General features: G+C 42.0%; 1 protein-coding gene across 1 annotated transcript; it reads right to left on the minus strand.

Annotated features, from left to right (window-relative positions):
* Nucleotides 1–136: 136 nt before the first annotated feature.
* snrnp70 (small nuclear ribonucleoprotein 70 (U1)) lies at nt 137–13,217 on the minus strand. The gene is made up of 10 exons (XM_076752376.1): nt 13,009–13,217; nt 12,515–12,668; nt 9,957–10,019; nt 9,115–9,169; nt 8,957–9,021; nt 8,812–8,874; nt 7,942–8,023; nt 3,987–4,088; nt 1,505–1,604; nt 137–1,415 (listed from the first exon to the last, which is right to left on the minus strand). Exons 2-10 carry the CDS (start codon nt 12,659–12,661, stop codon nt 683–685), a joined length of 1,410 nt encoding a protein of 469 aa, XP_076608491.1. The 5' UTR covers nt 12,662–12,668; nt 13,009–13,217; the 3' UTR covers nt 137–682.
* Nucleotides 13,218–13,596: the final 379 nt, after the last annotated feature.

The following is a 13,596-nucleotide window of genomic DNA, read 5'->3' on the forward strand; positions in this document are numbered from 1 at the left end:
GGTCATGTCTTTTTCCACGTGTAACTTTACATTGCTGCGGATCATTTTAAATTTTATAATGCAGATTTTTAGATTTGTTGTGTAAATTCCATTTAAGCTGTAACCAGACTGGAGACTAATCCATGCAAATCCAACATAGACATAATTCAAAAATGTTTTATTCGAGAATTAATAAACACAACTGCCCGAAAATTGTTACACAAACCTACATATCCTTCAATTTCACATACATTGAGCAGAAATTGGTCACTTGGTCCAAAATGAGCATACAATCTACATGCTTTCTGAATCTCAAAATAAAAGACAATACAATCTTCCCATCTAAAAATGAATAGAGCTTGTGTTTATGCAGTGTGGGGGGGGGGAAATAACACAACATACCTATCTTGATCACTAAGGTCATCTGATAACATTTAGTGGCACAGATTAGTTGGGCAATACAGGAAAACTGCAACTTTAGTCAAATCAAATCAATTATACTGTATGCGTGTATGTGCAGCAATATCAAGTGGAAAATTTCAACAGATTCTTGACAAAGAGAGAGCTAGCTAGGTGTGTGGTACTGATTAAGCCCTGACATCATTTCGGCTTCCTGTGCCTTGGCAGACTGTTATGGGCCATGTTAAAGCAAGGTATGAAACAACTTATTTTGTAGGTGGAAGTCTATGGGACAGGAACCATCTCAGTACTCGTCTCCTGGTGCCTCCATTTTGTACCCATTCTCACTGGAGCCATAGCCATCAGCTGATGGCACTGATTGCTGGTCCATCATCATCCCATCCTGACTGTACTCCTCCATGTGTGGCGGGGCTCCTCCCTCATCCTCATTGCCCATGTCATCTTGAGGGCCCATGTCATCTCGTAGGGAGCTGTGGCGCTCCTCTTTGCGGTCCCCCTTGTCTCTCTCCCCCCGCTCCCTCTTGTGCTCCCTGTCTCTGTCCCTGTCTCCCCTACGCCTGTCTCTGTCTCTGTGGCTGCGCCTACGCTCCCTGTCCCTTTCTCTGTCCCTGTCTCTCCGCTCCTCCATGCCTTCACCCACTTCTCCTTCATGTTCTTCCAGCATCCGCTCGCTACCTTCATGGGCCCCCTCTCCCTGGCTGACCTCCTCGCCATCCAACCCCTTGCCTCTCTCCCTGTCTCTTTTGCGATCTCGGCTCCTGCTCCTTTTCTTCCGTTCTCTACTCCTCTCCCTACTCCTGCTGTCTCCTCCCGCTGCCACCCCACGATCCCTCTCTCGCTCTCTACGCCTACTAGTACCAGTGCTGTCATCTCCTCCTGCAGTCGGTCTCTCTCTCTCTCGCTCACGGGAACGGGTACGTCGACGCCGCTCTCGAGATCGAGACCTTCTGCGTTCTCGGTCCTTGTCCCTGTCACGCTCTCGACTGCGCTCCCTCCGGTCTCCACGGTCCCGATCACTGTGAGCAGTCAGGACAAATCAAAGACTGTTTTTCACAGAGAAACAGAATTTTATACCAAACTAGAGGCCTTCTGTGAAAGTACTCACCCCCCCAGAGGGCGATCATCGTAACGTGATGCATCATCTCGGCCAGAGTGCTTGATGTTGACATCAGCTCCACCTCTCCTGGTGCCACCTAATCCACCACCTGGTTAAGAAAAATAGGCCAAACAGAAACTGAAATATGTGTAAGGTGAAGCAGACTTGATAACTCAAGTTATTAAGTCTGGAAAGCTATCATGGTAGCAAATATTTTGCTCATCCATCTCTGCTAAACTGCAGAATTTATAGAGTGCAACATGCAAGTATTCTATCTGGTATGCATGTTTTAATATATTTAAGCCCAGCACAGCACACTGAGCTATACCCTAAAACCTCCCGGGACAACTTCGTGGAAACTTGAGAAAGGCTTACCTTACATAAATGTCCTCAAAAAACAATATGAGCGATGAAACTGAAGGTACATTTTCACATTGTGGACAATTAGGTCTTTGGAGTTGTAATTGTTTGCTACTTGGAATTCCTTCTAGCACAGATACAGAACTGCAGTGTGGATCAGTCTTGCCTGCTTGGACATCATTGTTGTATTATTAATTTCAACAACCTGTCAGACCAGGTTATCTAATATTTCTTTTTGTGGAAAAACCCTGACTTGTGTGGCCTCCTCCTAAAACAGCTAATGTACAAGTCTTAGTACAATTGCCAGGGTCAAAACTCATTTTGTCAATTAAATTACTACAACCCTTTTTTTTTTCCAAGCTGTCACTCTACACAGAGCACATGCCAAATTGCAAACCAAAACTTATCTCAAAATTACCCAACTTCAAAACCGTCATACATACATAACACCTGTAAAGATTTGGCAAGACCATTTCCACTGTGGGAGCTATCCTACAGCATCTCTGCAAATCCAGCTGCCTGAATTTATATAACAATGGCTGTATTGTGATATATACGGTTACCGAGATCTAAAATTACATATACTGTGATAAAAGATTTTGGCCATACCTCCGACTCCTATCGCAACAGAACTGGAGAAGCTTAACAGAAATGGAGTGCAACATGACGCAGAGCAGTGCAGCTCGTTTACCAACACTCCACCAACACCAGTGAACATCCAGGGAAGGGACATTGAGATGGTGACATCTTATAAGTACCTGGGTGTTCATCTGAACAATAAATTGGACTGGACTCATAACACCACTGCACTTTACAAAAAAGGACAGAGCAGACTCTATCTGCTCAGGAGGCTGAGGTCTTTTGGGGTGCGTGGGGCACTCCTGAAGACCTTCTATGACTCTGTTGTGGCCTCTGCCATTTTCTATGGTGTAGTCTGCTGGGGGAGCAGCATCACTACAGCTGACAGGAAGAGGCTGGACAAACTTATCAAGAAGGCCAGCTCTGTCCTGGGATGCCCTCTGGAACTGGTGGAGGAGGTGGGGGGGAGGAGGATGACAGCCAAGCTGTCCTCCATGACAGACAATGACTCCCACCCCCTCCAAAACACACTCACTGCACTGAGGAGCTCCATCAGTGACAGGATGCTACATCCAAAGTGTGTGAAAGAGCGGTATCGCAGGTCATTCCTCCCTGCAGCTGTCAGATTGTACAATAAAAACAACCCCAAGTAATCAGTGCAATAGTCTGGACAATAAGCTGTGCAATAATACATGTACATAACAATCTGTAAATACGATCTGCAATTTCTTACAATTTTTTTTTTTACAATTTCTTTCTTTTTATTTGTATTTAAATCCTCACTCTCTTGTATATACTGTTTTGTTTCTAATCTGCATTGCACTTCTTATATTAATCTTTACTAATCTTTACTGATGCTGCTGTATTCTGAAATTTCCCCTCGCGGGACAAATAAAGGAATATTGATTGATTGATTGATTGATTGATTACATTTGCTGGTCTGATGCTCTCAGCTCCTGTGCTGAATATTAGAGAAGCCAGCGAAACTCTGGTACCTCTTCTACTGTCATCCAGAATGATTTGGCTCTTCAGCTTATAGTGCTGTGAAGAGCCACGGAGCAGAATCAGTCTGGTGTGCGCTCGTATTTTACACTCTGCATTTCTTCGACAGTGCAGGAGTCAGATGTTTTCACATCACAAATGATGCACAAAGGCATTAAAACTTGGGTCTTGCAGATAAATTGACACTCTTGTGGGCCATTCTAGGAGGGGATGTGGGCTGGTTGCTCTGCAGGTGCACCTCAGTACTGTAAACTGGATGAAGGCTGTGAATAATAATCATGTGTTTTGAAGGAAAAAAACAAACAAACAGGAAAAACATCAGTACCCCAACAGTGTTGAGTGTTTAGGCTGTGTTCATCACAGTGTCACACCTCTGCTTCCTTTACCCATTCTCATGTTTTTGTTAGGTTCAGTTTATTTTTTTGGTTAGGGGTCTGTCTTTGGGGCAAAATGAAAACGCAGAAACTTAACAATAGCTTTGAAGTGCATAATATAAAGAAACACACACACAAAAGAAAAAAAAGCAAAAAAAAAACAAAAAACGGCTGACCTAGCCTGCGAGGATGCCATCCTTTGACAGTACGTCCTCGTTCCACGTCCACCAGCACCCTTCTACCATCAATCTTCTTCCCATCTGCATGCTTGTAGGCAGCTGGAGAAGAATGGGGAGAGGGAAGACAGAGGTGAGATAGGCATACAATCGCATCAATGTGGCCAAGGAAACAAACAGTGCATCATTATACTGACCAGGAGCAGGCGAGGCCGAGATGGCTGCTCTCTGGGTAAAAGCCGAAGGATAATGGGCGTAGACTTCCTTCCACCCGATGAGTGATTGATATGTTGCACTTTCTAACTTCATCATTTAATTATTCAGCATTCAGTTCTTTCACTGTCTACATTAAATAGTGGTGATGAAAAGTGAATACTGTAGCCATTTTAAGTTGTTCAAGTTGTCATCAGGATTTCCTTGTGGTGTAGCCTCTTTATACACAGTAATTACCACAGAACAAGCAGAGTGACAAGTGACTTCTTAAATTTTGATAAACGCCCAATCTCTCACACAGGTTTGACTGTGGCAAACTAGAACATTCAAAGCACAGTTTAAAATAGGCGTTTATTCCATATTTGTTATTTGTGTTTTACAGTGCATTTGCTAAATTTAATCCAACCTGCCGGGACAGCTGACATTGTAGTTATAAAAGCTCTGCTGTTATCATAACTGTGCGTAGTATATTCAAAACCTGTAACAATTATTTGATATTCCAGTTTGTTTCGAGGTGAACTGTAATTTCTTTGTTGGGGGGGGGGGGAATCATGACAATTAAGCACACTGTGCGATGTTCTGATTGAGGTTTCTGAACCTGAAAGTTTAGTTTGTACAAAGTCGTGACACTTCATTTTGACCATTAATACCTTATAAACACTTGAGAAATAAAATTGTGATTGTGCAAATACAACAGCACATCACTGGTCAGGCAAATTGCACTAACAAAAAGTACAAGATTTTAAACCGAATATTTTGACATGGCAGTGCTGCAGCGGTTTTAATCTGCTGAAACCTTTTACAAGCTTTGTAACAAAGCAACATAATGGAAGCAACCAACCATCAACAAAGAGTCTCCAGCATTTGGCATATTTCCAACCTTATGTACAGTCAGACTTTGGCTCACACCTCATCCCACTATACCACTCAACAGTGTTTCGATCCATCTTGTATGATGGAAGGACTTGGGGAGATCCAGGCAGCTCATCCTTGCTGCCACACTGGTCTGATGTGGCGATGATCCCTGAGAGTATGACTTTTATGTCCAAGAAGAGGGCCTTACCAAAACCCATCACTTAAAGCATACAGTCTGAGGGCCTTACCAAACTCCCTCACTCACACTATACAGTTGATGGTCTTACCATAATCCCTCACTTCTTATGAAAGTCTCTTGCCCAGTCATTACCGACATCCCTCTGCACCAGAATACGCATACTGTCACAACAAGTCTATCAGGGGCCTTACCAGAACCCCTCCACTTCCTGTGTTCACTAAGGATGACAACATCCCCAAAACCTCCTTACCGGACCCCCACCAGTCCAACCACAACTGAGCACCTGGGGGGTGAGGGGGGTGGGGGTTGAGGGAGACAAACCATGGGGCTACCTTCCTTCCTTACAGGAGTTGCCTTATCACAACCCCAATCAACTAGAAAGATGTTCTTAATACTAAGATTTAAATGAAGTCATGTCTTGGATCTTAAGTGGCGTGAAATTTACGATGTCCAGTGTCTAAACGTATTTCTTACTTATTTTTCATTAGTTGAAAACTGTAGGAACCATTTCTCTGAAAACTTACTATTGTTATGAATTGATCTGTGAGGCTTAAGTAATTAGTATCTACCTATAGTTATGTGGTGAATAAATAATGCATGAATAGGTCATTTTGCAGAGTTACCAAAAAAATTCCCCTCATCTGCCTTTTCTATTAAAGCCAGCACAGACTTGGATGGTATGCATCAATGTCTCAGGTGAGATGTGAACCTTTTCTAGATTAAAAATGGGGATGTGAACTTCATTCAGCTAATTAGGCTATACAACTGGCCAGCTGCCCGAGGCTTTTTGCGAAAAAATTAGCAGTTTGGCAAATGGAGTCACAGAAAAATCTGTAACTGTGTGGACTAATGTACAGACTGCTCAGCTTAACTGCAGAGTTAATGTCCAGCTTCCATGATTTACATCTTGGATTGTCTTTTTAATTAGTACTGATATTTAGCAGAACACCTGAGTCTAACAGACACAATGAGGTATTTTCCAACATTACCAGCTGATGGTGACAGAGTAAATGCTGGTTATACATCTGCACACTAGAGGTTACAAATGGTTATATAATACTAATGAACGCACTACATTTGTTTCTGAATTTGTCAACAAAAATGGTATCCTAAAATTCATGAGTATAATTTTTACTCATATTTAAAATAATTGTGTATTATATTTAATGCTCCATAATGCCTTCCCCGATGACCTATATTTACATGTTACTGCAGTTTATTGCTATGCAACAAGAAAGACTGAAAACTTGATCACTATTTTTCTGAAAAGCTGCAACAAAATGAGTTAACCTTAATCACAACAAACTCAACAAAAAGACGGCGGGATCAATGGTTGTGTGTCAACACATTTGGATTTCTCTTCCTTGTTATTGCTACTGCAAAACATGAGCCCTCAGTGACCTGAGGTGGCTTTCATATAAAGGGCAGAATCATTGGGCAACATTTTAATACACGAGTAGTCAGGGGTGCGTTCAATGGTCAAAGCCTAAGATCCAAGCAATAGTAATTGCACTGAAAGCTCTTCAGAGCTTGCAAAGAAAGGTGCTTTACCCATTGAACGTAGCTCCTCTTCCCTATGTAGGAGATGGAGGGTGGAAAGAAATCTTACCCATCATACAAACCCATTATACCAACCATATACTGAGCTGTGGTAGTAGGGTGTAGATGTATCATAACCATCATCATCTGCCAGCCAGCTCTGGCCAATAGCCATCACAGATTGGCGGCTGCAGTGGCAATGAGAACAACACACAGTTAATATACTGTTTAGCCCCACATCCCTCCCTCAGTTCACCCCTGCTGTGACTACATGCTTGCTGTGATTCAGCAACTCTGGTCTTGAAGAGCTGATCGTACCAATATCCCAGAATAGAATCATTGTGTTAGATGGCACCTTTCACTTGTCTGATGAAACAGTACTCCATGATTCACTGTGGCATCACCACCTGTTTAAAATATCTCACTAATGTGGTGACATTTAACTAATCTCACCATGACCAGGGTTGAAAACCACCAATAAAAACTTTGACAAACAAGCTCAATACCTAGTCATACAAAAGAGGTTTCCATACAGTCCTTGACACATTTCTGTTTTTAAAAAAAGCAAAACAACAAAAACAAACATTCACTGCTTTGTGACCAGTCTGACCTTGTGCTTACCATTTGAGTCCAACCAGGAGAGCTGCTCTTCCAGAGAGCTACAACGCCTAACAGTTAAAAGACAATGTGCCCTTTGACAGTCAACAGTCAAAGATGTTCCAAGTTCACAGATGAAAGACGCAGTTCTACCTCTTGGTCCTCCCACTTTTCCCATGACACCCCACTGAATGAAGCAGTTCCCCTCCTCAACCAGACTATTAGTCAACTGATGACACGCATCAAACACAGACACACATCACACAACCACCAGACTTGGATTTCAACGTGCAAATTGTAGAACATATGGCTCTAAGAAGTACTAGATTGCTTTGATGCCATAACAATCAGTTTGCTCATTAGGCAGTAATCACTTTCCCTAGGTGTTTACGAAAACTGCCACCCCAGTATCATTACAAAACATATCCATTTAGAATAAAAGGAATGTGAGTTCTACTGAAGAATTACTCTGCATGTCAGAGAGATCAGTCCTCCTGAGCATGTGATCATATATAGAAAGGTTTTGACACAGTATTCTAAGTTGGTACTCACAGTGCATGTCTCGTTCATGCTCATATTCAATGAATGCATAGCCCCGAGGCTTCCCCGTCCTCTTGTTGTAGACTATGTAAATCTGGAAAAAAGAGCCATGGAGATATTGGTTGGCTGTAGGATTCATCACTATGCAAATAATCTGACACACACCATGCATTTACACACCACATCAACTGTGTGTATGTATATATCACCGTGACATACAATCCAGATCCAACCACAAACCTCTAATAAAAACTATGACAGAGTTGAATCAAACCAAAAATATAAGCTTCCCAAAAGTAACAATTAATGCAGGTCAGTTGCATTACACTGTTCCATTTCTCCTAATTGACTAATTTTCTTTCATTGTTTTTTGCTGTTAATTTTTATCCACCATAGCCATCCATGAGTATTTGCACCGTTTCTCCGGGAACAAGTTGAGTTTGCTCAGCTTACATACTTGGTGTGTATGATATGTAGATAGATCTAATGTCAATTACAACAGCAAGTTAGAATTCTTATCACACTGACAAAGCACCACAAATTTCTATTTAAGATGGTAAATTCAAATGAAGAGTGCAGTGAGCAAAAAGTGCAATTTGTGTCTCTGAAAGATATCTCTGAATGCTAATACTTCAATGCTCGGGTGTCCTTCAGTTTAGGGTAAACATTTTCTAAATTTCATGTGCCTTATCCTATTTATACAACAAAGCCTCTAACAGAATTGATTTGAATGGATTTCAAGCTGTAGGTTGGGCAGATACAGTAGTTGTACTTAGTTTTCAACCCCTTTTTTGCAATATAGAATTACAGTAGGTGTGACTGAAGTGCAGCATGCACTTACTTCAAACATGTATGAAAGTGAAGAACAGCAGCTGAACATACCCGTTTGATGGGGCCATAGACCTCGAATTCACGGCGAAGTTTCGACTCCGTAGTATCATAGTTCTACAGCAAAAACAGAATACAATTAGACATTAATGGTTACAAGTCACATTTGCTTAATCCACAAACCTTGAGTCATACTCACCACTCGTGCAACAAACAACGTCTTGAAGGCGTCCCCTTGAGCATTGGGGTCATTATGGGGATCCCCTGACATAATGCAGTTAGGAAAGCAGAATTAGTTTAAGCCAAGAAACCATTTAAATTGAACCGAGCCTGTACTATATATCACTGAAAACTTACAAAGCTTGAGTTCTGTCTCCACCACTGCTTGTCTCCTCTCAATCTTCTCTCGCCTCTGCAAAAGCAAAAGTTTTGTAGGGAATGATCAATGCTTGACAATCGCTCAGATAGAACTCTTTGAACGACAGTGCTCAAAGAACTAGTGCTGGCTTAGGATGACTGTCCCAGTCAACTGCAACCCCTTGTCCTATGACCAAAACAGGGTAGGCACTAGTCATGATTTCATCCATGCACCATGGCTAATAATTATCTTCTCATATGAGGGCAGTCACTAGCCCCTTTTATATAGCTTGTTCAAGGTAGGAATGCTTTGCTGTCATTCCACCATGCCGTTCTGAAAACATGTGTAAGCATAGAATGTGGGGACATTGTTCTACTGTCAAACCAGCATTGGAGGTAATGACAGACTCAACATCTGTGTAAAATGGGGGAGCCAGAGGCACTAGATGCCGATGCTGTTGTGTTACACATCACGCCTCTCGCTCACGCTGGCATTCCATCAAAAAATAACTAAATAAAAGAAATTCATTAAAAATGATAAAATTAAATAAAACTAAATTGAAAATCACATTCCATTTCATCATCATCAAGTGATGTGGCCTTTAAAAAGATATTTTTTAAACTGGGTCCAGCGCAGTGCTCACGCCCATAAAATGCACCAGGGGCCACATTTTATCACTTGAAGCTAACTTCACTGAGGACAAAACTGCATCACCTCTCTGCGATGTGATCTGAATATTTTCTGGCCCAGCTCAGCTCATACTTTAACTAACCCTAAGCCTAAACCCTGAAGTAGCATATAGGCATAGGCTATGAAGGGGAAATGTCAATTCATATCTTACTTTTCTCTCCAGTCGCTCCTCGCGGGTCTCAGCCCGTGTTGGTGGAGGGGCATCTCTAGGGTCCTGATCACAAAGGGAAGACATCAACACATGTGAAATGAGGCATTCAAGAAGAAAATGCTGACAAATCAAGAGTGATTCAGAAATCGAAAATCGGATAATAGTATGCCAGCAGTGGTTCAGCAACATATGCCGATCCCTGGAGTGGTATGCCGCTCGTTACACTGGCACATACAGTACCATTTCCGGACGTCAGATGCCACTTGGAAGTGACAGGCCAGTGTCAGACTGTCAGTCTAATGGAGTGTTGCAACATTGTCAATAAGGATCTAAAAAATATAGCTTCCATTTAGCCAGTTCAGAGCCAATCCTTTGGGGGGGTGGGGGGGGGGGTTAGTTGTTGGTTTGTCATTGTTTTTGTTTGAACAGCAGAGGGCACAATCGTAGCAGTCAAAAACACAGACTCCCATCATGCTTTGATGGGAGTCGGTGCAAGTGCCGCTAAAAATAAATCCAACAAGAAAATTACAGGTGAACATACCGATAATGAAGTAGGGATTGAGGATGCTCAATTGACTTTTATACAACTGACTAAGCATACTTGAGGTTTTGAAATCTGCTGCTTTGGAGTGGGAGCTCGACATGAAGAAAAACATTCACGATATTGCTGTCATTACAGACCATGCACGAAATATGGATGTAGTGATGAGAGAGTCTGGACTGCCCCACATATAAAGTGGTTTGCACACACTTTAAACAAGCAGGTTTGAATGTATGGCCGTGTCAGTCATCTGCTTGGTCGAGTGAGGCCTGTAGCAGTGTTTTTTCCCCACAGTTCAACTACCACAGCTGTGCAGACCACCAAACAGACTGTTAAACCTGCCAGTACTTAAAGTGATCATGAATATGATCACCCAATGGAAATGCTCTTTGAACTATTTTCAAAAGGACTGCTGCATTGTTTTAGTTTTGAAATTGCACATGATACAATCAATCATTCATTGCCAAAGACAATTCATGTCAATTTTTTGCACATTCTTTGGTCATGGCTGGCTACTTTCATTTCATGAAAGAAGGTAAGCAAGTTAAGTTAGAGCGCATATACACACACACACACACACACACACGGACATTTTTACATTTTTTTTAACTAACTTAACTCCTTGCTTGCGGTGCTTTTAGACTATTTATTGCATGCCTTTTACTTAAAATATGTGGAATATGCTGGAACTTGTGAAATTCCCTTGGGGATGAATAGAGTATCTATCTATCTATCTATCTATCTAAAAAGAGCTACATGAATGATGCCACAGTGTTAGTGACTACGTTTACATGCAGTCAATATTCGGGTTATGGTCAATATTCCGGTTTCTGAAACATTCGGAATAACCTGTTTACATGCGTGAGCACACAGGGACGACGTGTCGACGCACGGAGAACGTCATGACGTACTGCGCGTCATTTCAGCTTAACGTAGCGTAACTTTTCGCTCACCTTCTTGTATATCTCGCTATCCCTATACTTTCTACCGTCTGCAAAAGACATGATATTCATGTCTTTCACCACACTTGCAAGGTGACTTGCCTCCTCCTCGCTCCAAAAGTGTGGTGTCCTCCATTTCGGCATGTTTTCAACAAGTAGTTCCTGCACTCAAAAGACCAAGATTCCTTGCGAATAGAACATGCGCAGAACACAAATTAATGTTCCATTCAATGGGGATATTCCGATGGCGTATACATGACCAAATATTCGGGTTAGAAAAGGAGTAACCCAGGGGTCATATTCAGGTTTTTAAAAACAGGTGTTTATATGGCCGTGCCCAACCGGGTTATTGCTGATGTTCCGGTTATGAAAGGGTTTTTGACTGCATGTAAACGTAGTAAATGAGAACAAAGAACCTGTTTACGTCTGGCATTACATGCATAGTGGGTGAACCAATCACAAGTGGACAGCAGAGACACAGTGGCCATCAGTGTCTGTCTATCAACCTATGCATATGACCACTTGAATTCAGAATTCGTTACTGCCTGCGTCACTTCCGCAAGGAGGTCAAAGGCAATCCGCAAACTTATTAGGCGTTATCAGACCAGATTTGTTTTACGCAGACTAACAGCTAGCTGAAAAAACAAAAATTGTTCAAGAACTAATATACATGTACAGGGGAGACTGGCAGGAAAACATCATTTATGACTTGCAAGTTGGCACAGGACAAGACGAAAAAGTAACATGTACTCCAATCACATACATTAGTGCTGCTCCGTTTTTTCACGGGTTGGCACGCTGTCACCAAATGAGGTATGTTCCTGTTACGTCCACGTGGGGGATGTCTCCACTCAGTCGCGTTAACACTACAAAAGATGCGTGGTCACATGCCTCACAGACCACCTCGGCAAGTGGCTGACTAATCGGCACACAATGCGTTTGGGAGTTCGTTCACCCTTGCGATCGGATCACGGAATATGCCGCTGATTCACGACTGACATACCGTTGGCCAATTTTCGATCTAGGCGCCACTGTAAATCAAAGCATACAAACATACGAGAAGATTAAATATTCACCTCGAAATGCCTGATGAACGGTGCAATGCCACTGTAAGGTTGGTTGTGATGTTTCTCATGGGGCAACTTCTCTAGCTGAGGCAGGAAAGGTATGGGGTCCCGCGGTGCAAACAGGGCCAGCAGGTTTGGAGGTAAAAACTGTGTCATCTTTCACCTAAATAAGCAATAACATGATTAATTTTCATCACAACTAATACCTCACATGTAAAATTCTAGCAGGGAAAGGCAGGCCAACACCATGAACGGAAGCTCCACGACAGTTAACGCTAGCTTGATGTGCTAATTGTCTTAATTGACGACTTTCCTATTGCCATATCGATATTAGTTTACAGGCATCGTGGACATTGTAGATAGCGTTTATGCGATACGTTTTCACTTTGACTATCTGAACAGTGCAACATGAACTTAGCGCTGAGACTTTAGTGGAGTCCTTTGCATTAGCCATCAAGCTAACCAACGTTATGCTAACAAGGAGTCTTGAGCGTGATTCTTACCTTCTCTCCTCCAGTGTCTTAACCAGTTTCAGACCATGGACCAGAGGAAGAAACGTACGATATATGCAGGTCTGCCGGACCAAATCGCTCTTGCAAAAGTGTACAACCTATAACTTAAAAGCGGACGTCACAGGGTTCCTAGACCGTGTGGTGACAAAGTTGAGTGTGTCCGAGCTGCTAGTACAGTCAATAACATAAAATGGCGGGATGCCGTAAATCGAAAACACCTGACGTAAACCTCACCGATAGTGATAATACGTGGATCCGAAGCAAACTTCAAGTGCAGTGTGTATATTATATTATATTATATTATATTATATTATATTATATTATATTATATTATATTATATTATATGTGTGTCTTGAAACGTTTGGTTCTTAATTGTAATTCAACCCAAGTAATTCTTAGTTTAGGCACGAATTTGTTGACATTAAGGAAAAACAATGCAACCACTCAGACTACGCCACTTTGGAACAGATGACCCAACACCCATTCTTCATATGATGGGAATACTATTTAAATATCCTCCAGAGACTGCACTTCAAATCTCTTTTAGTCAGGTTCATGCCTTTAAATATTTCACTATT

The sequence above is a fragment of the Chaetodon auriga genome, chromosome 16 (genome assembly GCF_051107435.1).
Source record: "Chaetodon auriga isolate fChaAug3 chromosome 16, fChaAug3.hap1, whole genome shotgun sequence".
Lineage (NCBI taxonomy): Eukaryota > Metazoa > Chordata > Actinopteri > Chaetodontiformes > Chaetodontidae > Chaetodon > Chaetodon auriga.